Raw genomic sequence first — 25,661 nt, forward strand, 5'->3', positions numbered from 1 at the left:
TATATGGATAATGGCTTAGAGGAGGTAAAGAGTAGAAAGCTTTCATAGTGTTCTGGTTGAAGGTTGAGCAATGGAGATGTAAAAAATAGATTGGCTTGGAATTGGAAAGGGAAGGTGAAGTAAAGGAGGAAATCAAGCATGAGTCTCTAATTTCTGGCTTGAGAAACCCAGGAGATGGTACTGTTTATTAAATAGGGAAGTCTAGAAAAGAAACCACTGGGAGTGGTGGTGCAGTTTTGGACATGTTAAATTTAAATGTCTTTAAGTCTGGGCTAGAAATAAAATCTAGACATTCTTAAGAATATAGATAGTATTTTTATTTTTTAAAGATTTTATTTACTTTTAGAGAGAGGGGAAGGGAAGGTAGAAAGGAGAGAAACATAAGTGTGTGAGAGATACATTGATCGGCTGCCTCTCACGGGTGTCCAGCTGGGGACCTGGCCTGAAACCCAAGCATGTGCCCTGACCAGAAATCAAACCAGCGACCTTTTGGTTCACAGGCCGGCGGCACTCAGCCCACCAAGCCACACCAGCCAGGCCAAGGATAAGGATACTATTTAAGAGTAGAAATTAGCTGGTGTTACCAAGAAAGAACATAAATGGAAAGATGAGGGTATAGAACTAAGACCAGAAAAATCTATATTTAGCAGTTATTTTCATTCTTGGTAAAACAAACTTTTAAGTTACCTCCAAGGAAACTTTTTGTTCATGATTATTAGTCTAATGTTAGCTTTCTTGCATTTATATCAATAATTTGATTTTTTAAGTTCCTTGGTAGTGTTTTCATAAATCATAAGGTTATGTCAAACACTGAAACACTGTAGAATGTTATGTCAAAATGCAGTAGTTATACCTGTTTATTTATGGTTGTATCTTTACAACCCCTAAAATTAACAGGGAACATTAAAATACTGTCTTAAACCTCATATCTAATAATGCTGATTTAATTGTCTTAGGTAATTAAAGAATCATTTGGAAGCTTCCTCAGTTATTTATTTATTTATTTATTTTGGGCCTTTTGGCAAGTGGGTTTAGGTCTGCCTAATCACTAGATGTGTGGTGGATGCTTTTGGCTTATATATCTGGCTGTTGGTTTAACAGAGGGTTTGGTGGACGTTATTCTCTATCATCAACCCGATGACAAAAAGAAGAATCGGGGGTTCTGCTTCCTTGAATATGAGGATCACAAGTCAGCAGCACAAGCCAGACGCCGGCTGATGAGCGGAAAAGTAAAAGTGTGGGGAAATGTAGTTACAGTTGAATGGGCTGACCCTGTGGAAGAACCAGATCCAGAAGTCATGGCTAAGGTAAATGCAACTGCTTGGGGGTAGGGGTGTGGTCATCATTCAAATTATATACTCAGAATGAAGCTGAAAGTTTTGAGTTTCATAATATAAATTATAGCCTTGGATCTTAACTATTTAGGCAAAGACTTGCTTGAACACCAAATTTACATCCTGTCTTGGTATTCAGGAACTTCCATTAACCATTAACTGAAATGAAATCTCTTCCATTAAGTATTTTTATACACACTGAGAATTTGTTTAGTGCTGGGCATTAGGAGGAGTACAGAGGTTTAAAAAGAAAAAAAGACAAGGTCTTACTAAAGAGAGGTAAAGTTTTAGAGATTATTAATTAAAATCTTCATTGACCCTAGCATGACTTATTAAGTGACCATTTATTAATATAAATAAACGGTCATGCCTGTTTGTTTATATTTATAGCTATTTTTTTTCTCTTATTTAAAAAAAGTTTTTTTTCCTTAAATTATCAAGCTTCCTTTCGGTATTTATCCCTATGAAGAAAGGCAAAGCATTATCATGTTTGCTGTTAAATGGTAATGACAAAATGCACATAGCAAGTCCTGCAGAGGAACCTCGTTTTCCTCTGTGCCCTGTGCTTGCATTGCCAAGATCTTTGTCTGGTAACTGATGGAGCCATGAATCCTCATTCTCAGGGTTTTCTTCGGTTGAGCCCTGAGATTGAAGGGACACATCAGAGTTACATTTCCGCTGCCTTTACCGAGTATTTTGAGTGTTTTGGAATATGTCTTTTCTCAGGGAGGCAGCTCCTCTATGGATGGTCATAAATTAGTGATTGAATTCTTCTGGGTGACAAGTCTTTTCCTCTGGGTTCTGACCTCACTCTGATTAATTTGGAGGAGAGCCCCAGTTTATATTAGTATGGTGAAATCTTTGTAGGCACAAATATCTTGTATTAAGCAGGGAAGATCCATTGAGAACAAACCAGAAGTTCTCGGATGTGTTACGTAGTATCTTTTTAACATATCCCTTGAATAGATGGTGTCAGGAAAGAGGCTGGGAATTTAAATAGCCCTGATTTCTTTATTTTTGTTTTTTACTAGCTTGATTTCAGTTTCACATGTTCTTCTAATCCAGTTGTGACTTTGGACAAACTTTTTGAATTTGAATTTCATCTATTTTATTAGGATTGCATAAATATCTTTGGATCTCTTACAACTTTGAATCTTCCTTGTAGAAACTGGGTGTATCCTGCAGTGCTTATCCTATAAAGATATTTTAAAAGTAGCATAGATGTATTACACATTATAAGAGGGGAACCAAATCCCCAGAAAATCTAAAAGCTACTAATTTGCTTATCAAGCACTTTCCATATATCTCCAGTAACCTTACAAATTGAAATTTATCCTAAATCTTTTTACAAGGTTAGAAAAATCTCAAGACTTTTATTTTAGTAACTATTCTTCTGCATCAGAAACAAGTTTCAGAGTGAATACACAGCCTCTATAAACTTGAACAACACTGATTGAATAAACTTAATTGGATAACAGACTCCTTTATTGTTTTAAAATGAGAGGGGAGTTTACACAGTAGAATAAAGCTTCTGCTGTACCTTCACTCTATCACTGTTAAAGTTTATTGAAGATCTTTTGCCAAATTAAGTCAGTTGAAAGTCAGACAGAATCTAAGGGCCTAAATGTATTTTTCTTAAAACAAATTTTTTAAAAAGATTTTGTTTTTAGAGAGAGGAGAAAGAGAGGGAAACATCAGTGTGTGGTTGCCTCTCATGCAGCCCCCACTGGGGACCTGCCCTGCAAGCGAGGCATGTGCCCTGATAAGGAATTGAACCAGTGACTTTGGTTTTCAAATCAGCACTCAATCCACTGAGCCATACTAGCCAGGGCTCTTAACACAATTTTAACAAGTAATTTTTATATAGTATGTTATGGTTTTATCTAATAAATAAATAAATAAATAAATAGTCTATGTTGAGTTAAAAAAAATCAGTAGACGCTTGTCTAATGTAGCTGTACTTCAGTATTGACCACACTGAGAAAAATAAGGGGGTAGAGGTAGAGGTGGGAAATGTTAATTTTTTTCACCCATTGAATTAAATAAAGATCTTCCCCCCAAAATTCTTTTTATTCATATAGCTCTTAACCCGAGGCAGCAATTTGTTCAGTGGATATGTTCTTTTTTTTTTTGTTTGAATAGGTAATGTATTTCCTTAGCTCAGAAATCAAAATTGTGTAGAAAGGTATAGATAGAGAAATCCCACCTCCCAGCCCCATCTGCCATATCCCCCTTGGTCCTTGTAGGCATCCAGTTTTAGTACTCTCTCATATACCCCTTAGTGTTTCCTTGGGCAAATACAGGAAATATAAGTATAAATTCTTTTTTTCTGTGCTTTTTACCCAAGTGGTTCCTGGTAATTCAACTTTTTCACTGATTTATATTTGTTTTATTTACCATTCTATTTCATAAAACTCTAATGAAGGTATTTTCATTATATATACCATTAAGAAATTATAAAATATTGCCAATTAAACTATGACATAGTGCTTGCCTGTCACGTTGCCTGTAAGTTGGATTCCTATTTCTGAGATGAAAAAAAATGTATTACCAACTTGTGTCCTGGCAATTTCTTCATGTCGGCTCTTAGATCTCCTCCTCATGTTTTGTGATTACATAACATTCCATTCTGTGGATATATCATAGTATATTCAAGCAGCTATACATTGGGTGGTTTGTAATCTTTTGGTTATTTCTGTAATGAATAAACTTGTGTCATGTCAGTTGATAACAAGTGCAGACATATCTGTAAGGTAGATTCCTAGGGATAGAATTGTGTGTCAAAGGATAAATGTATTGGTTATTACTAATATTACCATATTCTTCCCTACTTTGGGAGGTGGACAGTTTTACCCTCTGACCAGCAAAAAAATACAAGAGGCCTATTTTTTCTCATCCTTCTCAAAATAATGAGCAAATGGTTAAACTTTTGGACTTTGCCAGTTTGATAACATAATGGTATCTCAAAGTCATTAAGACTTTTCTTCCCTACTGTGCATGAGTTTTAAGTTTTTATTATGTTTAAGGGCCATTTGTGGTATAACTCCTTCGTTTCGGTCACAAAGCCTTCCCTAGTAGCATTTATAAAACATATTCTTCTAATACTTTTCAGTTTTCCCCTTCCCCACCATCTTTTTTTTTTTTTCCAGTCTATTTGGAGTTTATCCTGGTTTATGGTTTGTTACATCTGGTAGGGCTTGTCTCTAAATTTCATTCTTATCTTTTTCCAGGCTGTTCTTGTTTATTGATTGATTGATTGATTGATTATAAATCAGCCTCTCCAATTCTAGGAGATAAACAAAAGATACTTTAATGATAGGACAGGAGAAAATCAATATTTATATAAATTGGTAACTACTCAGAATCATTTTGTTGGCAGTTTTATACTTTCTGTGATAGTACTTTTAGCACTCAGTGTTTCAGAGGGAAAAAGCTTATGCCATGAAGATAGGAAGAAGATCTTTAATGTAAAACCAGCTAAAATTGACTAGCTAATGCCAGTTTTGTATATTGTTTTAGGTGAAAGTTTTATTTGTGAGAAACTTGGCTACCACAGTGACAGAAGAAATACTGGAAAAGTCATTTTCTGAATTCGGAAAACTTGAAAGGGTGAAGAAGTTGAAAGATTATGCATTTGTTCATTTTGAAGACCGAGGAGCAGCTGTTAAGGTAGACATTTTGAATTTTGCTAATATTGATATTTGAATTCTGTGGTTAAAACTTGATAATCATATAAAGTGACTTTAAAAACTGAAATAAAATTGGTTTTCAGCTTTGCCAAACACTGGAACTTTTCTATAATAATCTTTGTGAAGTGGTGGTAGTAAAACTGGGAAGACTCCCTTTTTCAAAGCCTGATTATTACTGCTCTGACCAGTCTGGCTAAGTCTAAGCTTTGATAGCATAATGCTTAGACTATTACAAGGAATAGTGATTAGCTGCTATAAGTACTAAACAGGTAATTAATGTACTATAGCTACTTTGTTTACTTTGGTTGGTGGACCTTTGAAAGAATTTGAGTAGTATATGTGACTTTTCATACAGTAACTGCATATTTAATTCAGTAGCTGTGTTCTGAGGGAATGGTTAGTTCTTCATGGTTTTGCCTACCTGTAGTCATTATAGCATTCTAATTGCATTGAGTGTGTTTTTGCGGGTTTGATCATTGTTAGAGAGATTTCTTGCACAAAGTAGTTGATAAATTCTTTGATTACAGGAATGAGAAAAGTATGTTCTGCTGCTTTCTCTTAGTAATGGATCAGCACCATTTTTGATGGGTGAAGTTTCCAGTTTCTTTTCCTTCTGTTCTCTCCCCTTTGCCAGTAGTGTGGGAGTGGGGGCGGGTAGTGACACTAATTAGAGCACTTTTTTTAAAAATTGGGGAGATGGATCCAAATCAGTGGCTAAGGCTTGGTTCTTTTTCTACATGTTCTGTTGGTGGAATGGTGCCATTTCTTGGTTGAGCAGTTTTTTTCTTACCCAGGGTACTGGTTTTAAATTTGCCTTATAGAAGAATCCTTGACTAGTTAGAATTAATTGGTTTGCTTTTTGATAGCAGCTATTAATTAGACAGTATTGCTTATACAATTCACAGCTTAGTACAGAATTTAATGTATGCTTTCTGAAATTGCCAGTGGTATGAACACTGATAATTAATAACTTCTAAATAGTCCTTTAATTTGGTTGGTATTGATAACTGGTTGTATAAGAACTGGTAGGGTGGTCTGTCAAAGACGACTATGAAATTATAAAATTATCAGCTTAGTAACTAGGAATCATATTCTTTAGTATGGCCAGGTAAGAGTAGATGCTCTATTCTTTTGTTTATACCAGGAAGCTTCTGTAGCCTCTTAGTTTCTTCAGTGAAAGTAGCCAGAAGTTAAAGTGGTAAAGGGAGAAAATTAGTGTCTAGAAAAGGATGGACTTACTCTTTTTCTGGATACTTGTAAATCACTAAATGTTCTTTACAGATGAGCACTTATGTATGCCCAGAGAAGGAATGGTTGTAAAGGGAAATAGAAAAGCAGTGGCGAGGAGGTAATATTTTGTTGCTAAGTTATCTGAACCTTGAAGTATGGCAGAGGCTGTTAGGTGGCACAGTGAAAACAAAGGACTGAACATTGTATGCTTTTGATTACTGTCTTTTAGGTGAGTACTTGAGGAGCTCATTAGGCCAGGCCTTTTCTGGGCTCATGCTTTTAACTTTTTAGGCAAAGCATGTTCAAGGTTAAGTGTTACGAAGAAAACCTACTGTGGTTTTTTATTTTTTGTTTTGTATGTATGTGGGGGTGTTTTGTTTTATTTTTTTGGTCAATTTCATGTTGCGTTTCACTGCTAACCTCATTCAGTACTTTCATTTGTGTTTCAAATTCTTAACATTTTTATGGAAGAACAGTGTAAGACTTATGTGTTGAATACCATATGTTTATTTGAAAATGTAAATCCTAAAAAGTTTGTGATAATGGCAGGTTTCACATGTGTAGATTTGCTTCTTTGATATGGCTTGAAGTTAGTAATTTGATTAAGGAGCAGCAATAGGCAGCTCTTTTACCTATTTAAATATAATAGTAGAGCATCAGTTTTGTTCTTAGTGTAGTTTTGATATGAGAGAGAGAGAGAGAGAGAGAGAGAAGAAAGGGGATGGGGGAGAGAGAGAAGAAAACATTGATTTGTTCCACTTATTTATGCATTCATTGGTTGTCTCTTATATGTGCCCTGACTGGGAATCAGAACTGCAGCATCGACGTATAAAGAGGACGTTCTAACCAACTGAGCTCCCCAGCTAGGGCCACAAGTACTGTCTTTGTGGTTTTTTACTTTCTTGCTAGGTTCATCTTTTGCTAATTAAAATATTTAAGTAAATTGTTTATTAGTGTATAAATTGGCGCAGATATTTTTATGTAGTTATGTTTTAAAGTTTTGTTAATTGTAAGGTAAATTTATTTTTCTAATTTTGTATAGGCCATGGATGAAATGAATGGCAAAGAAATAGAAGGGGAAGAAATTGAAATAGTCTTAGCCAAGCCACCAGACAAGAAAAGGAAAGAACGCCAAGCTGCTAGACAGGCCTCCAGAAGCACTGCGTGAGTCTGCATTTTAATAAATACATCTTTGAACAGAAAATAATTTGATAGCAGAGAACAGGTTAATAAAACAAAAGCAGGACTAGTCTTAAAGTAAACTAATTTGATTTTTTCTCTTTTCCCTCCATCATTAGGTATGAAGATTATTACTATCACCCTCCTCCTCGAATGCCACCTCCAATTAGAGGTCGAGGTCGTGGTGGGGGGAGAGGTGGATATGGCTACCCTCCAGATTACTATGGCTATGAAGATTACTATGATGATTACTATGGTTATGATTATCACGACTATCGTGGAGGCTATGAAGATCCCTACTACGGCTATGATGATGGCTATGCAGTAAGAGGAAGAGGAGGAGGAAGGGGAGGGCGAGGTGCTCCACCACCACCAAGGGGGCGGGGAGCACCACCTCCAAGAGGTAGAGCTGGCTATTCACAGAGGGGGGCACCTTTGGGACCACCAAGAGGCTCTAGGGGTGGCAGAGGGGGTCCTGCACAACAGCAGAGAGGCCGTGGTTCCCGTGGATCTCGGGGCAATCGTGGGGGCAATGTAGGAGGCAAGAGAAAGGCAGATGGGTACAACCAGCCTGATTCCAAGCGCCGTCAGACCAACAACCAACAGAACTGGGGTTCCCAACCCATCGCTCAGCAGCCGCTTCAGCAAGGTGGTGACTATTCCGGTAACTATGGTTACAATAATGACAACCAGGAATTTTATCAGGATACTTATGGGCAACAGTGGAAATAGACAAGTGAGGGCTTGAAAATGATATTGGCAAGACACGATTGATTGGCTCTAGATCTACTACATTCTTCAAAAAAATTGGCTTAACTGTTTCATCTTTAAGTAGCAATTTGCTGCCATTTGTATTGGGCTGAAGAAATCACTATTGTGTATATATATTCAAGTCTTTTTATTTTTTTCCTCTTTTCATAAATGCTCTTGGACATTATTGGGCTTGCAGAGTTCCCTTATTCTGGGGATTACAATGCTTTTATCGTTTCAGGCTTCATTTTAGCTTCAAAACAAGCTGAGCACACTGTTAAATCATGATTTTGCAGAACCTTTGGTTTTGGACAGTTCATTTTTTGGATTTGAGATAGATTACATAGGAGTATGGAGTATGCTGTAAATAAAAATAAAAGCTAGTGCTTTGTCTTAGTAGTTTTAAGAAATTAAAGCAAACAAATTTAAGTTTTCTTGTATTGAAAATAACCTATGATTGTATGTTTTGCATTCTTAGAAGTAGGTTAACTGTGTTTTTAAATTGTTATAACTTCACACCTTTTTGAAATCTGCCCTACAAAATTTGTTTGGCTTAAACGTCAAAGCCGTGACAATTTGTTCTTTGATGTGATTGTATTTCCAATTTCTTGTTCATGTAAGATTTCAATAAAACTCAAAAATCTATTCAAAACATCACCTATTTCAAATTCAATTGTGTCCTAAAACATTATTTTATTCGTAATCCTTGCAAGGAATACTGTTTTCAAACTATAACTGCCTATGTGAGTGATCAAATTCATGCAAAATTTCTTGTCTATTCCAATATGTATTGTGGCTGTCAGACTGAGGAATAGTCTAAATTCTAGTATTTATTCCAAATAGCACTTTATTGATTGGTGTTCTTTCATAGTCTCATCTAATTTTGAAATTTTATCCTTTATTTTTTATAAAACAGGTTCAAAGGCTTTTGAACATTCTTGGCAGGCATTGGATAATATGCGTTAAATACAGTGGGCTTAAGGAAGCAGACTGCAATTTATTTTGACCCACATTCTTTCTGTAAAGGATAATTTGTTGTCTGAAGACATTATTTGCTGGAAAAAATGTATGTAAACAGGAAAAAATGTTAGTACTGTGGCGTCAATTGCACTGCAGACTAAACTCAGTTTTAGTGTACATGATCGGGACTACCACTTTAGTTACTGGTTTAGGAATATAATTTTCTATTGCTGTGTAAATTTGCTTTGAGAAACACACATGCCTTATTAGAGAGGATTAAAAATATCTAGTAAAACATACTTCTGACTTTCTGTTAACACTTTTTTTTTTACTATCTCTAATGGCTAAAGTTTTTGTTGGCCAAGTCATAACATCTCTTTCCCTGTTTTCCTTTAGAAATTCTGAGTTATGGTAATGACCTTTTTACTTGAGAATAAGAGGAACAAAGAATCCAAACTTCACAGTGCAGAAAAGTCTGGATCATTTTTCAAATTACTGCCAAATTTTCCCTTTCATTTTGTTCTTAGGTGGGTCTAAATGTTTTTAAATTATAAGAAGCCATTGGGAAATAGTTAAAAACAACACACCTCTGTGTCTTGTTCCTTTTTGGTGTCTATTATAACAGCAATATTAGTTTTCAAAATCACAAGGCACTTAATTGTGTGAGAGTTTGATTAGATCATATTTTGGATTTCATGGCTTCTTGATTTTGAGTAAGAAAATCTATTTACTGATGAAAGTCAGTATATCTTTTTAAAAGTGCACTTCTTACATACTGCAGCCAGTTAACTGACCTTATTAATAGTTCTATTTTGTTTTTATAAACTAATAAAGGAATTATATAGTCCATCTTACAGTAGTATCAGGTCAACATGGGTATCTTATTTGGTAAGGCTTAGATCCAGTTGTTGTTTTAATGCCCATGTATAAAAATAAAGACACCAAACATTCATTAAGTACTGCTTTTAAACTTTGAAAATACAACTTGAGGCTATAATTTTAAATCTAAATTAGACTTGAAGAAAACCCTGATTTTTCTTGGAAAGAAGAAAGGGTGTCTACAGATAAAATTTGAGTTGTTTATATTTCTTAAAAATTATATGGTACTAGCCATAAAATTGTCATGAAGAAAATTAGGACTTAGAAGTGATTCTGAAAGTAACTTACTGTGCTTTCCCCACTCATTTTAAAATATAAGCCCTGGCAAAAATATAAGAACAAAATTTGCGTTCCATATTTAAATTCTTTAATTGCAAATTATGCTTTATTCTTACCAACTAACTATATTTATAGAAATGTTCCTCTAATACTGCTTGATAGGTTTTTTTTGTGTCTATTTTACTTAGTAGTAAAACATAACTTTATAAACATTAAATCTCACTTGAGAGTTTTCCCTTTGTTGATATCTTCTAAACGCTGTGGCAGCATTCAGAAAAAAATAGATTCAGAGCTTAACTTTTCACAAAAATGTAATTAATGTAAATCTGAAAAATGTCAACTGAGGGAGGTCTTTATTCTAGGTTTGCATTGGGTTTGTTTTTTGTTTTTTTAAATTAGCACAAATTATGAGTTCTGGGAAATCTGATTTTCTGCACTCCTGCCATCTTTTTTTCCCTCCAAACTTAATTCATTTGGTTTAATTTATTAGCCTGCTATAATAATATATGTTAGGAAATATTTACTTTATATTGAGATAGACTTCTTTGTAGGTACCCTCCTGAGATTGGCATAAATATACCCCTTCCCCATAATGGAATGCTAATTTTTATTTGATCACTCATTTATAGCAGTTGCTTAAATGTATGTATTTATATGACGGTGTTTTAATTTTTAAAAAGCAAAAATGTTCTAATAAGTTGCCAGATTTCTAATAAATTCAAGTTTATTTGGTCAATTGATATGGAAATGAAGTTACTATGGTTCTGTAGTTAGTTTTTTTAAACAAAAGAGTTCAGCATAATTAGTTTTTAGTTTTCATAGTTACTGAGGTTATTCTGCATAAGAAAGCCCAATGCTTTCTGTTAGTAAATAATTTTTCTCTCATTTGACTTTGAAATCTGACTTAGACCAACCCTCTTTTTTAAAAAGGTCAGCATGCATCAAAACAAAGTATACATATTTTAAATTCTAAGAGAAGGGATATAAAATTTCATTCTTAGCATAAAGTCATATAATATTCTTGAAACTCATTACATCATTTGCCTCCTGCCCATTTAGATAATCATACCTACATTTTATTAATTGTGTATTATTTGTAAAACCAAACACTTCCAGTAAATACTTGCTATAAGGCTCTTACTTGTCAATTATAAAGACTTCTAATTATGTTAAAATATGCTGTTTTGATTTTCCAAAGATAATTTTATTACACTGAGCTATCCAGTAATCTTAAAGAAAACCAATCAAAGTATGTGGAAGAAATGTTAATATTAGTGATGTCCTTTATTATGTGGAGTCTCTTAAGTAAGGAGCCGTGAAAAAGCCTTATAGAAAGAGTGCACTGGATTTATAAGTGTGTTTATGTTTCTCTACAAATGAGAGCTTCTGTTAACTTAGTTGTTCTGAGTAAGCCACGATTGGGTGACTGCCTAGAGAATCCAGAATGACAAATACATTAACCATACATGTTTACTTTTGCATTAGAAGTTTGCCGATTAGTTTTTATTTTTCAAATGTAAATATCAAGCTTTAAAAATACTGCTTACATAATGTTTGGGTCAGTAATTTAAATGTAAATATTTAATTTGAAGTAGTTACTGTTAATCTTTGTAGAAGTTTTTTTTATTTTAAGATGTACATACATATATATATGTATATATATATTTATTTAGAGGTTACCAGAAGCTCTGGGTTTTTTGTTTTGTTTTTGTTTTTTAATCATTTTCAGATGTTATCCAGAAATCTGCAAGTGTACTTTTCCTGTTTTAACTCCTTCCTTTTATCACCTGACTATCAGGGAAGCGAGGTTGAGGCTGCCCTGACCTGACATGTCATGATGTCGACTTGCTAGGTGGGGTTCGCTGGGGACGATAACCAGTGGAATTGTTGGTAAGAACTTTTTTTTTCCTATTTTTTTTTTTTTCCTGATCAGTAGTGGGGCGTTAAGTGGGAGAAAGCCCATATCCTATAAGGGGGCATTTATGTTGGCCTTATAGAAAAATAAGACTTTAATTCTGTTCTTAATAGGAACATATAATAAGTGCTTGCTCTTTATTCTCAGATTGGTAGACGAACAGGAAAGGCCTACACGTATGAAGTAATGAAATACTCAGGGTATATTTTATGTGGCCAGGATAGACAATTTGCAAGATAGACTAAATAATGTCTCTTGGGGAGACAGTAAATTTGCTTACTTTACTGCGAGTTCAATCCCTCTAGTATCCTCATTATATTTACATTTTTATTTGGGTATATTAACATATAATGCATCTTAAGAGATGTTTACTGCACATTAACATTAGCAAAAGTAGGAAAATGTTGAGAGAGTGTAGGGTTTAAACATTAGGAGAAATTATTTTTTTAAATTTCCAAAAGCAATCTGTTTTTAACATTGTAAAATGAACCCTTAAAAGTTTTAGCAATTTGAAAAATAGTTGATTCAGTATAAAGATCCATTTGATACAATGTAACACGGGGAAGAGGAAAATACGTAGGTGAAATATTAGGACCTTGAACATAGCAGAAACACAATTTAATCAACAACTTGTGTTTCATCTGAAGCCCAGGACAGCTGATGGGATTAGTAGATATTGGTAGAAGTGAGCCAATTTTTAGATTATTATTAAAGATCTTTCAAACTCAGTAGGGGATTCCATGATGGTAAAGTATAAATTGAGGTAATTAAATTTAATCACTAGGCATTTCTTACCATACCATATAAAAATATAACATAAGCACTGATTAAAAATAGTTTTGGATTTTCATGTCTGAAGAACCTCCTCAGTATTCTTATTCTTTCTTTGTTGGTTGGGTGTATCAGTCCAGGCAGAATCTCCTCCCTAGGTGTTAAGACATATGCTCATTGGTGTCAAGAATGTAAACCCTTGTCTGTAAGCTTGCTGTAGAGTAGCTGAACATCACTTCGGTGAAATACTTTAAGAATTTTAGTGATTGTGTCATTATGTTAAGGTACTTGTTCTCTTTTGACATGTTTTATGCATGTATTAGTAATAGGAAGGCCAGAGTATAGAACTGAAAAGATTGCACTTAATGATGTGCTCCTTGGAAGTTTTATAGTAAGTAGTAGGGAAACTCTAGTAGTTCTGAGCAGTTGATACAAGTTAAGGAAAATGAAGTACTAATTTGTTGGGCTTTTATACACTAACAATAAAATACATTTCATGGGGCCAGAAAAGAAGGAGGCATTGTGGGAGAAAACTTAACATTCCTTAAATATAAGTAAGGGCTTTCATTTTGTGTAGTAACTTTGTCAGGGTCCCCTGAACATTGTTTATCTTGATTTCTCATATATGCTGGTTAGACAGAAGGGACTTCTGTAGTCTGTTCAATAACATAGGTAGAAATGTACTTTGATGACTCTTATTATGATGTTTCATACTACGTTACAAGGCTATTTCTATAATTTATCTGAAAGCTCCTGCAACCATTACATTGCTGATGTGCATATAGTAACATGAGAATATTAAAATCAGCAGTTTAATAAAAATCATGCTTTTGGTACAGCGTTCAGGTAACATAACTGTATTGGAATATTTGTATAATGTTAAATATTTTTAATAAAATTTAACATGTTCAAAATGTTGTGTTGGTGATTTTGGGTGGGGTGTGATGGGTTCATTTGTACAAATCAGATTCAGTGGCTCTGTAGTTGAGACTTATGTAGTCAAACGGAGTTCTTGTCCTCAAAGTTAGTACTTGATTGGGCACCTGTTCAAGGGAAGGTAGTAAAACAGTAGGATAGTAGAAAATAAAAGGACTGAACTCAAGGGGGTTTATTAAATGTCAGGAAGTAGCTTTACTGGAGTTTAGAGCTGGGTCTACAGATAAGGGTTTTGGCTTTGGCATAACAGGCTGCTGATAAAGTTATTCTGATGAAATTGTGGCATATTTACATTACAAATGCTCCTAGAAAACATGCAGAGGTGGGCAAAGGGGAAACACTTGTGTGATGCTTTCAGTAAGCATTTTATTGCCCCAGTGTCTTTGACCAGTCGACATGACATGCCTGTAAGTGTAGAAGGGATGAAGGAATATTTGAGGAGTGCTCGTGTTTAGATGCACCACCAGATAATAGCTTCAGTGTACAAGACGTACCTTATATAGAGAGCCCCCTCCTTGTTTCTGACAGTAAACTTTAAAGGTTTCTCTTCATACGGATCCTATTCTCTTAAACATAACCCTAATACAGTAGATTTTCTTTTGACTTCTTTTCCTTGGGGGTGTTCTTAGTTCCTTTAGTCAAAAGCAAAGAAATCCTGCAACTCAGAATGGAAATTTACTTGAAGTGATGCACTCATGCCTCTGCAGACTACCATTAATAACAAAGATTAAGGAGGTAAGTGACAGGGACCTAATGATTGTAAACAAATGATGAAACTCTTCATAAGGAGTAGTAACATAGTCTGCCTTATCTTTCTCTCTCTGTCTCTTTAAAAAAATATATTGTAATGGGATCCACACAAGAGGAAGCGAAGGGTAGGGAACATGCAGGGGACACTGGAACACAATGCCATGGCCAGGGCCACAGCTTCTATCTTGGAGGAGAGGGATGAAAAGGCCAGGGCTGGAGTTGGGGGAAGAAGAAAAGGGGAGACTCTGCAGTTGCCTTCCCCCCAACCCTGCTTTGTCTCTTTTGAATGAAGACTTAAATAAATTAGGCTACAGAGAAGAAAAAGTGATTATTGTTTTAAGATAAGGAGTAGACAAAATACACATCCGCTAGGCCAGTATTTTCCAGACAGTTTATGGCATCTGTTTTTCTATTGTCTTAAAATTAAAGGTCACTCGCTGAGATAGGAGGGAATGTACCAACAGCAAGCAGTCTCTAAACCTGGGCATGTTTAAATGTTAGCTGAGCTGGAGATGGGGTGGGAGAGCTCACATATATAGTGTATTTTTTTCCAAGAATATAGGGAAAAATACACTGTATGACAAAGATTTTAAACTTAAGCTTTATTGGTGTTTTTTTGCTCTACCTGAGCCCTGAAATTATTTAATTTTAGAAATAACAAGGTCTTTTTTTTTTTTTTAAGATTGTACTTTTTATTAAGAGAGGGAGAAAGGGAAGGTGAAGGAAGGGGCGAGAAATATCAGTGTACAAGAGAAACATTGATCAGTGGCCTCTCCCAGTCCCTCAACCGGGGACCTGGACCACAACCTTGAGCCAGTGACCTTTCGTTTCGCACGCAGCCCAGCTTTCAAATCCACTGAGTCATACCAGCCAGGGCAACAAGGTTTTATTAGGTATTTACTATGGGATGTATTCACATAGGGGAATATCTTTTTTCTATAGCTATGAAAAACCCATTTCTGTTAACTTAGACTTCAATTTGTGACTGAAATCATGATCATATATAGACATTTTCTTAACAAACTAATATAAAGCAAGAGTAGCGTTTATTTACTTAAAATTCTTAAAGGTTGCTTTTTAGGTCTACCCATTTGTTTATTAAGCAGTCAAGAGGTGAAATTAGTCAAAACCACACAACTTACTCATGCCTTTTAAAATACCATGAAGTCACTTAAAAATTCTCCACTGGGGTAAAGGAAAAGATCAGTACTATCAAGTGTATAGTAACTGGCAAAAAGGGAGCTCACCTTCCGTTTGTAAACATGTACAGGGGGAAGCATCTTCTTAAATGTGAAAATTTTACATTATTGATCTCATACTATCATCAAGCACTTTTTTTTAAAGATTTTATTTATTTAATTTTAGAGGGGAAGGGAAGGAGAGAGGGAGAGAAACATCAACGTGTGGTTGCCTCTCATGCCTCTGCTGCTGGGAACTGGCCTGCAACCCAGGCATGTGCCCCGACTGAGAATCGAACCGAGACTGTTTGGTTCGAAGGCCCTCGATCAATCCACTGAGCCACACCAGCCAGGGCAATCAAGTACTTTGTAATAGAATTTGGAGACAGGCTTCTTATGCAGGTATTCTAAGGGATTAATCTCATCAGACAGGCTTCTTATGCAGGTAACAGAGTCACAGGTTGATTGTCTCACACATAGGGGAATTTTACTGAGTAGACCTTAGTAAAAAAGATACCAGCAATAGACATTGGCAGTGATTTGCAGGATCAAAGTGTTCAAGTTGGATCTAGTTGGAGGTTAATACTTTGGTAAAGCCCACACACCCCAAAAGCTAATAGTGTATTGGATCCCAAGGAAAGGTTAGGAGCATAGTTGGCAAAAAAAATGAAATGAATTTAGAAAAACAGGCTTTAATAGTTTTAGGGAATTGGTAAAAAAAAAAAAAAAAAAAACCAGGAAGAAAAAAGCTTTTTAAAAAAATCAGATTGCTGAGGAAATGGCATATTTATTTAGGCAATAGTTCAGAAAACAGGTTACAACAAAAGCCATAGAAAATGAAAATAATTTCTGAAAGCCCAGAAAGGGAAGGTTACTAAAAATACCCATGTGGGAGTTTTTTTTTTTTAATCTGCAACCCAGGCATGTGCCCTGACTGCAAAAAAAAATTCATTCATTAGATCAAAGTAAATCTTGGGTGGTGAAAAGGTGAAGGAGATTAAGGAGGAACAGGATTAGATGATTTAAAAATAACATGGATTAAGATAAACAGATGGGGAATGGCAGGTGTATTCATTTTTATATAAAGGAGCTAGAAGGTAGTTCCTGGTAACTGAAATCTTATTTTCATCTATAAAACTTTAATTTGAAAAATAAAAATAGATGGAAGTATGGAAAACAAATACTTTGCTTTTCTCCAATGGTAGGTTAATAATATCTACTAACTATGGTGTACTATGTACCAGGCACTGTGCTAAGGAATTGCTTTGCATTCTGTGTATTATGTAGTGATCAACTCTGTAAAGTAGGTGGCATTATTCCAACTTTACATGTGAAGAACGTAGAGATTGAGTTAAGTCACTTGTTATATAATGTGTATAATGTGGCAAAGCCAGGATTTAAGCCCTGTTCTGCCCAACTCCAGTATATACTCTCAACTACTAGATCAGAAATAGGCCTAATAATGTGAGGTTAGAGTTAAAGATTAAGTTTTATGTTTACTTTAGACCTCTTAGGTTATGCCTGAAACAAAGCCAGCCTAATTCAAATTAAAAATAATTTAATTCTAGATTAAAGTGTATTGCCAAAGTGGTTTTGTGTGTGTGTGTGTGTGTGTGTGTGATGTTGATGGTTTATCATTTGTTTTGTTTTTTTTCTACCATTCATTTATAAAAATTTATGGCCAAATGTCATTGGATTTTAGTCCCTTAAGACAGCTGTTTTTTACCTAGGTAAGTTTATACTTGATTTAGAAAGGAGTGCCACTTTCCAAATGAATTAAAAATTTTAAATGTTAATATTTTATTCACAAAACCCAAACTTACCTTCATTTGTGAATTCTATCTGTATTAGTGTTTAAGCATTTTTAAAGTGTTTGTTAAGCTATCTCCATCATTTAATATTTGATTTTAGCCCTTCTAAATGTTTCAAGGACATAGTGGAAAAATGCCAAAGGGCTTTGCTTCTCAGACCTGACTGTGTGTACATGGAGGATGATGTGTTACACATGAAGAAGACAGTATGCTCAGCCCTAAAATTGGTGCTGTAGAGAACCTACTTTTCTTATGCACTCTTACAGGAAATGTTATTTTCTGAAATGGGAAGAAAGGTGGTCTTTAAAACATTTTTTTCTATTAAAAAAAAATAAGCCCTGGCTGGTGTTGCTCAATGGATTGAGCATAGGCCTGTGAACCAAAGGGTCACTGGTTTGATACCTAGTCAGGGCACATGCTTGGGTTGTGGGTCAGGTCCCTAGTAGAGGATGCACGAGAAGCAACGGCACATTGATGTTTCCCTCCTCTTTCGCCTTCCCTTCCTCTTTCTCTAAAAATAAGTAAACAAAATCTTTTCTTAAAAAATAAAATAGCCCTGGCTGGTGTGGCTCAGTGGATTGAGCGCGGGCCTGTGAACCAAACAGCCACACTTCGATTCCCAGTCAGGGCACATGCCTGGGTTGCGCAGCTGGTTCCCAGTGGGGGGCGCACGAGAAGCAACTACGTACTGATATTTCTCTCCCTCTCTCCTTCCCTTCCCCTCTAAAGATAAATAAAATCTTAAAATAAAATAATGCTGTAGGTTATGCAGGGTATTTTCTATTTTATGAAAATCAGAGCTATCCAGTAAAAAATATATAGATCAACAGCAATATTTTTGTTAAAATCCTATTTTTGAGCCCTGGCATCTTGTGGCTTAGTGGATCGAGTGCCCGCCTGCTAACCAAAGGGTTGCTGGTTCAATTCCCAGTCAGGGCACATGCCTGAGTTGCAGGCCAGGTCCCCAATAGAGGGTTTGGGAGAGGCAACCATACATTGATGTTTCTCTCCCTCTCTTCCCTTTTATAAAAATAAATTAAAAAACAAAAAATACCCTCACTTTTAAGGACTGTAATATTTTGCTGCTTGAGTTCTGTGTACTTTGGTCCATTACTTAAAGCAATGGGTTATTTCAAAATAGAATTGGGGATTCTCAGTGCTCACCAGTCCTGAATTTGAGGTCATTGTAACAGTAACGTGACACTGTATTCAGGAAGAGCAGGCGGCTTATTGTTTACCATGCTTAATCTCTCAAGTAATTTCTTTGAGTCTATAACTGATCAGTTGATCTGACCTCTAAGAAAACTAGCCCTCAATAAAGTTTTCACTAGGTTTGTTTTGTTCGGTGTAGACTAAATGTTTTCATTCGGGAGGGAGATTATTAATGATGTGAGATAGGAGATTAGCCAGTACTTTCTAAAAAGTCACTATTATTGCTCTTTCAAAAATAACATTTGTATAACAGTTTCAGTGTTTATATTTTAATCTGTTAAATGGGTCAAAGCAGTGATAAATGTTTATGACACTTATTAGCTTATTTTTCCACAGTGTGAGCTTTCAATATGATTGTAGAAATGACCATACATTCCCATCCTAGATTTTGTGCTTGAGAAGTATGACAAAAGTAATTAACTTTGTTTCTTTTTAGAAAGTACAGTAACATCTTGATCAACCTGTGGATACTTAGAAAGGGAATCATTCAGAGGGTTGATCTTGTCTGTCATTAACTAAATATAGATAGCCAAAAAGCTATTTATTGAAGAGGTCAGTACCTAACACCAGTAATCCATACATCATTTGTTAATTTCATAACCATGGAGTGATTTTTGTTTCAGTAAGGAATACAAAATCAGTAACTCATGATCATTATACTTACAGAATTTAGAGAATATTTCATAAGGCAATAATAGATTTATAAATAGTAATGAGAAGCATCAAAACCAATTTCCAGAAACACCATTGTAAGTTTGAGAGGTGTTCTGGTTCCTAATAAAATACTCTGTTTATAATTGGAATACAAGACTAATGTGTATGATTAGATTTCTTCTAAAGAGCATAAGAGTTTATAAAACATATCCTTTATTTTAGCTAACTAAAATTAAGTTTAGTGTCCACTGGATATACAGTGAGGTCTGTCCAGAAGAGACCCAGTCACATAATGTGAAAAATAGAGACATTTATTCAGGATACGAGAAACATTGTACATAGGACAAATTACACTTCAGTCCCCTTAAGAGTAAGACACCTTGGGACCTCACACAGTTCTCCCAGTCACCGTCAGCCTCCCTGTTGTATTTTCCTGACTCTCATTGGCTGTCTGAAATCTCTTCTCTTTCAAAGGTGATTTTAGTTTTGTGTAAAGCCAGAAGTCTCAGCCAAATCTGGGCTGTAGAGGGGGGTTGAGTTATCTGATGTTCTGCAAAAAAAACTGCAGGAGATGGGATACATGAGCATGCATGCTGTCCTGATGAAGCTGCCAGTCACCAGTTGCCCGTAGCTGCAGCTTTCTGAATCATCTGAATAGTTTCTGTGGAGGAACGTTCAGACTTAATACAAAGTTTGATTCAGGTTCATTGCTCTACTTGCTCAGTCATTTAGAATGTGATGGCCACAGTGCACATGCTCAGTCAGCAGTGTCTACTGTCCCTACTGACTGGTGCAGTGAAGTTCACTGCTAGGCTGCCAGGTTACATGAAAGTTGTGCAGACTGTTCTCGTATTAATGGCTAGACCTTTTCCAGACAGACTTAAAAAAAAATTATACATATAAAAAATTTGATTTTAGTAATTTTCACATACAGTTCAAATTTTAATTAAAGAAAATACAAAAATAAAGGTTGGCTGACTGAATCTGAAAGAACAAATGTGATGGTAGGTTTTCTTATATTTTTATGTATTTTTTTCATTACTGAAAACTGGAACCCTTTAGGTGAGAAATTCCTGGTCAAGATTGGATTAGTGAGCAGTTTCTTTGAAACATTGCTTCCCTGCTCTTACATACAGATGCTGCCTCACTCAGGCAGAATCAGTCTACTAGATCTAACTGCTCTCTCCATTCCGTGACTCATAAAAATCCCCTACAAGGTCAACCTGTTTCGTACTCCATTACGTCTTACAAAACTTATTCGTGTCTGATATCAGGTTAACACATTAGACTGGTTATAATTTCAGTCAAAGACAAATTTGGTGGAAGAACTAATACTGAATGTTTCCAGTGGGGTGTCATTGTGTTAAATTCTTTAACTTAATTACTTACCCTAAAGTAAGTGAAAATGTGGAAACCAAAGCAGAGTTCGGTTCAAGGCCTCCTAACCAGAAGAGGCAAATGTGATACCAGAGCTCACGTTTAGCCACCACTTTGCACTGTCTTCTGGATTTTACTTGCTCTGTGCAGCCTTATCAGGTACATGATATTAGGGTTCTTTGAAATATTGGGATATTACTAATTGGTTGCTTAGACTAGTGATTTCCAGAGTTTACAACTATGGGTGGGCCAAGGACTAGTTTTAGAGAAATAAGAGCAGAAGGATTCTTTTGTGTTGTAGTAAGACTAGTGATAGCCTCTGAATAACTCAGACTTCCCTTTTAGAAATGTGTTGTCATTGTAGCCTCTAGGATTGAATAGTGCCCCTCCTTAAACCTGTTTTTTGGGGTGGTTTTTTTTTTTTAGATTTTATTTTTAGACAGAAGAAGAGAGGGAGAGAAACATCAATGTGTGGTTGCCCCACTGGGGACCTGGCCTACAACCCAGGCATGTGCCCCTACTGGGAATCAAACCGGCGACCCTTCGGTTCGCAGGCCATTGCTCAGTCCATTGAACCACACCAGCCAGAGTTCCTTAAACCTGTTTAGTTTATCAAACTACTCTTTTTTTGTACTTGTAATTTTTGTTACAAGCTTACTAAATGTCCTTTTACCAGTTTTAAAAACATCTAATTAGTGTGTTTCAGGATTTGTTTTAATTGACTTTTAATAAAATGGAGGTGGGCTGTGTTATTTTATCTGTAACCATTAGGATTTTTCATGGAATTCAACTTCATCATCTAATTTTCTTTCCAGATTGGAATTCTTACTCTTCAAAGGTAAAAGCCATGTTATTTCTGTAAACACTTCTTAAGTTGCCCTGTTTTGTACTTCCCTGGCTTTCTTTTGTTTTTGAAGTGGCTAATGGAAGGTCATGAAGTATGCTGGGTGCATAGGTAACCATGGCTTTGTGTAGTGTTGATTTATCTTTAGAAGTGGGGTGTTGCTGTTTCTATTTCACTTCATTACATGAGTTACTTAGGCAACCATCACAAAATAAAGGCAGACAGGGCAGAACCAGAATTTGCATCCTGGTAGTTTTTCACTAACTTTGATTCCTGGAGAAAGAAACATAGTATGCATATGCAAACTTGAATGGCAAACTGATGGCCTGTTAACCCTGGGGAAGTGTTCTCTGATATTACGTGTGTGTGCGCACGTGCATGCATGAGCACACAGCTGGTGAATAAGCAGTTAATATCAGAATAGACATCTGACCAGTCAGGTTGCTGTGGGGTTCCATGTAGCTGTTTTCCGCGTAGGAGATTCTTAATTATAGAGTATTTTGATTACCATTCAGTTAAAGCTAGTGTTAATGGCAGCAATGGTCTTCAGGTCATTTGGATTGCCTTTTTTCTCCTGATTGTTGCCCTTGATCATTTTGTTACTTTTGACACAATTGAGTAAACCTTCAAAGCTTTTCTAGTTTTCCTGACTGATTCACAGTTTTTCCTATTGTTCCTTTGATGCCCCCTTCCCATATCTTATTACTCTTTTTGGAGTTTAAACCGCTGTTAGGGGTGCAGCGTTTTATATCCTCCCCAGTCATCTCTCTGACTGTAATCTTTGCTGTCTAATCTCATGTGTCTCCAGATCACATGAAACTTGATAGTATTGAAAAACAGTGACCAGCATGTGTTCATTTAACATTTAATGTTTATGTATATTCCTGGCACTGGGGATACAATACCTTACAGACATAGCTATGAAAGAATTAGGTCTTTGGAAGCACTGAAGTCTCAGAATTTCTGCTGGATTTTCTGTTAAGTCGTGATTCTCCTGTGATGTCTTTTCTTTAATTCTCTAGTCTTAAGTGGCAGTTCCTGATCATCACAGAATGACTTGGAACCAGTGTAGAACAGCTGCATTTTAGTACTTTCATTGATTGACAAACTTACATGAAAAGATTCTAGAAATTCAGCAATACTTTTTTTTATTACAACAACATTTGCATTCAGAAGTAGACAATTTTAGCTTTATGCTAGATAATGTTTTAGGTACTAAAATTACAGCAGTGGTGATAAGATAATCTTTTATGGAACTAATGTTCCATTAAGAGAGAGAATTCAGCCCTGGCTAGTGTATCTTCAGAGTGTGGGCCTGTGAACCAAAGGATTGTGGTTCGATTCCCAGTCAGGGCACATGCCTGGGTTGCAGGCCAGTTTCCAGCAGGGGACTCACCAGAGGCAACTGTACATTGGTATTTCTCTCCCTCTCCCCTTCCCTTCCCCTCCAAAGATAAATTTTAAAAAAAAATTCACATTTGGCCTGCTTGATGTACAGGCGCCCCCCCCCCCCCCAACCCAAGACTTATAGGTCAGGAAGCATTGCTGTGTGCCTTACAAGTTAACTCCTAGGTTATTACAACTCTTCCAATTTTCCTACCTGATTCCCTTCTACTGTATTTGCCCTACACAATTGCCATACTAATTACCACACAAACACCAACATTCTTATTAAATCTTGACTTCAGATCTAAATTCTTGAAATTGGAGACATCATATACTTCCCTGGCATCTTCCAAACCTTTTCTTTTCCAATCTGACTGTGATGGTATTTAACCCTTTACTGTTAGGCTTTGAAGAGTTACACTGTCTTTATCCACCTTCAACCCATTACTTCCTAGCAGTTACTTTGGAAAATTATTCCATTTTCCTAAGAGAAATGGTTGGAATGTCACATGAAATAACAGGAATATATAGGATCTGGCACAAATTAACACCTTTTTTATTACAAAGTATTTTATTACAAAATCATAAGCATGTAATTGTGTAGCATAAGTATCACATTCAAGTACACCATAAGACATTTGAGGTAAAAATGTTCAAATTAGAGCTATAAGTTATTACACCCATACATATTATTACCCTACCAACTACACTCAAGCAAGCCTTTTGCTGGACCATGTATATACAGTTGAGCTACCAAAATTGCCGTTTACAGCCCTGGCTGGTATGGCTCTGGATTAACCTCCAGGCTGCGAACCTAAGGGTTGCCGGTTCAGTTCCCAGTCAGAGCACATGCCTGGGTTTAGGGTGAGGTCTCCAGTTGGGGGTGTGCGAGAGGCAACCACACATTGATGTTTCTCTCTCCCACCCCCTGCTCTGTGAAAATAACACCTTTTAAAAAAAAGCTGGGGGGAAATTGCCATATACAAAGTGATTTCTAGATTTTAATCAGTGGCCCACTTCAAGGAGCATTTAGAATCACTTAAGTGGTACTTTGAGGACGAAATGTGGGTAGAAGGGATAAAAGAAGTTGTTTTTATATCTGTAAGTATAACCTGGCCACTTTGATTATTCCCACAGCAAACCCGAATATTCAAGTCACCTAACATTTAGCACGCAGATACACTTTATATGGGATGGGGGCAAAAGTTAGGGTTACAGTTGTGAGTATGTGAATCACAAATGAGTTTGTTCTTACATTGTGTTTTCCATATGATCCACTGTAAACCTTCTTTTGCCCCCCCCCATATATAAGGGCATACTGCCCTTCTATATGACTCTTAATATTAATAGTAATATTCCAGACAAGAAGTGCTACCTTATATTTGGGTCAGTTAATGTCTACAGAAAGAGCATTTCAAAGAATTTCTCTGAAGCTGTTCTGAGGGTCAAGTGTCCTTAGATGTGCTGTCATCATGTGGACTCAGATTTCAGCCAGTCAGCATACCCATCACAAACATGGTTGCTTTTGCCCTTACAAAAATAATAATAGCCAGTGAAAAATATTTAAGTGAATATGTCATATGCTAATAGCTACTGGCATTTGTTAGTACCTTATTATGTTGAGCGATGTTTAAAGTGCTTTTTGTAAGTTCTTTAGTCTTCACAACTTCATTGTACAGATAAAGATGCTGAGATGCAGCAACACTTAGGAGCTGAGCCACAATTCGAATACTGAGCAACGTGTTCAGAAAAAGAGCCCCAGAGTATTGTAGAGAAAGGGGTTTTATTTGATTTTGGTTTTTGTTTTAATTTTGGGGATTTCTCTATTCCCTCTATGCTATGTTCTGTGCTGGATTTCCCCTCCCATACTTAAACTTTGTTTATTCATTTGTTTGTTTTTTAATTATTTCTTTCCAAAGGATTTCCCTGTCCTTAGAAGCAGAAAACAGCCCTGGTTGGTGTGGCTAAGTGGATTGAGTGCCGGCCTGTGAACTTAAGGATCACTGGTTCAATTCCCAGTTGGGACACATGCCTGGGTTGGGGGCCAGGTCCCCAGGAAGGGGGAGTGTGAGAGGCAACCACGCATTCATGTGTCTTTCCCTTTCTCCCTCTTTTACTGTCTCTCTAAAAAAACAATAAATAAATAAAATCTAAAACAAAACTATTAAAAAAAACAAAAGGAGCAGAAAACTTCAGGTTTGCTCATATGTTTAGAAATTTTATTAAATGTCAAAATATTTATACTTCATTGGACCTATGTCTTGCCTTAAATTTTTTATTTTGAATTATGTTATGTAGGGGGAGGGCTATTAAAGTGTTTTCTCTGCTGATTTATGATACATTATACATCTCCCACATTTCCCCTGGGTTTTTATCAGGAGAGTTTGGTAAGTAATACAGTTTGATTTTGTATGTCCCCAGGGTTTCTCGTTCAGTCACGTATTGGAGGCTTTTCTTTTTTTATTCTGGCCTTTTTTCCTGGCGATTCTGTTTGCGGTATTAACGGAAAATCCTTGTGCTAATGCTA

At 36.0% G+C, this 25,661-nt stretch overlaps 1 protein-coding gene across 3 annotated transcripts in view; it reads left to right on the forward strand.

Moving 5' to 3' along the window:
* The window catches only part of HNRNPR (heterogeneous nuclear ribonucleoprotein R), a 32,625-nt gene extending 23,786 nt beyond the window's left edge, over positions 1–8,839 (forward strand). For all 3 annotated transcript variants that reach the window (XM_053660272.1, XM_053660271.1, XM_053660273.1), the window contains 4 exons: positions 1,102–1,307; positions 4,854–5,003; positions 7,296–7,417; positions 7,552–8,839. In XM_053660272.1, coding sequence (XP_053516247.1) covers positions 1,102–1,307; positions 4,854–5,003; positions 7,296–7,417; positions 7,552–8,164 — 1,091 coding nt within the window. In that variant the 3' untranslated portion in view covers positions 8,165–8,839. The remainder of the gene's footprint in view (positions 1–1,101; positions 1,308–4,853; positions 5,004–7,295; positions 7,418–7,551) is intronic.
* The last annotated feature ends 16,822 nt before the right edge of the window (positions 8,840–25,661 follow it).

The sequence above is a fragment of the Artibeus jamaicensis genome, unplaced genomic scaffold (genome assembly GCF_021234435.1).
Source record: "Artibeus jamaicensis isolate MK-2021 breed Jamaican fruit bat unplaced genomic scaffold, CSHL_Jam_final scaffold_847, whole genome shotgun sequence".
In the NCBI taxonomy this organism is placed as follows: Eukaryota; Metazoa; Chordata; class Mammalia; order Chiroptera; family Phyllostomidae; genus Artibeus; species Artibeus jamaicensis.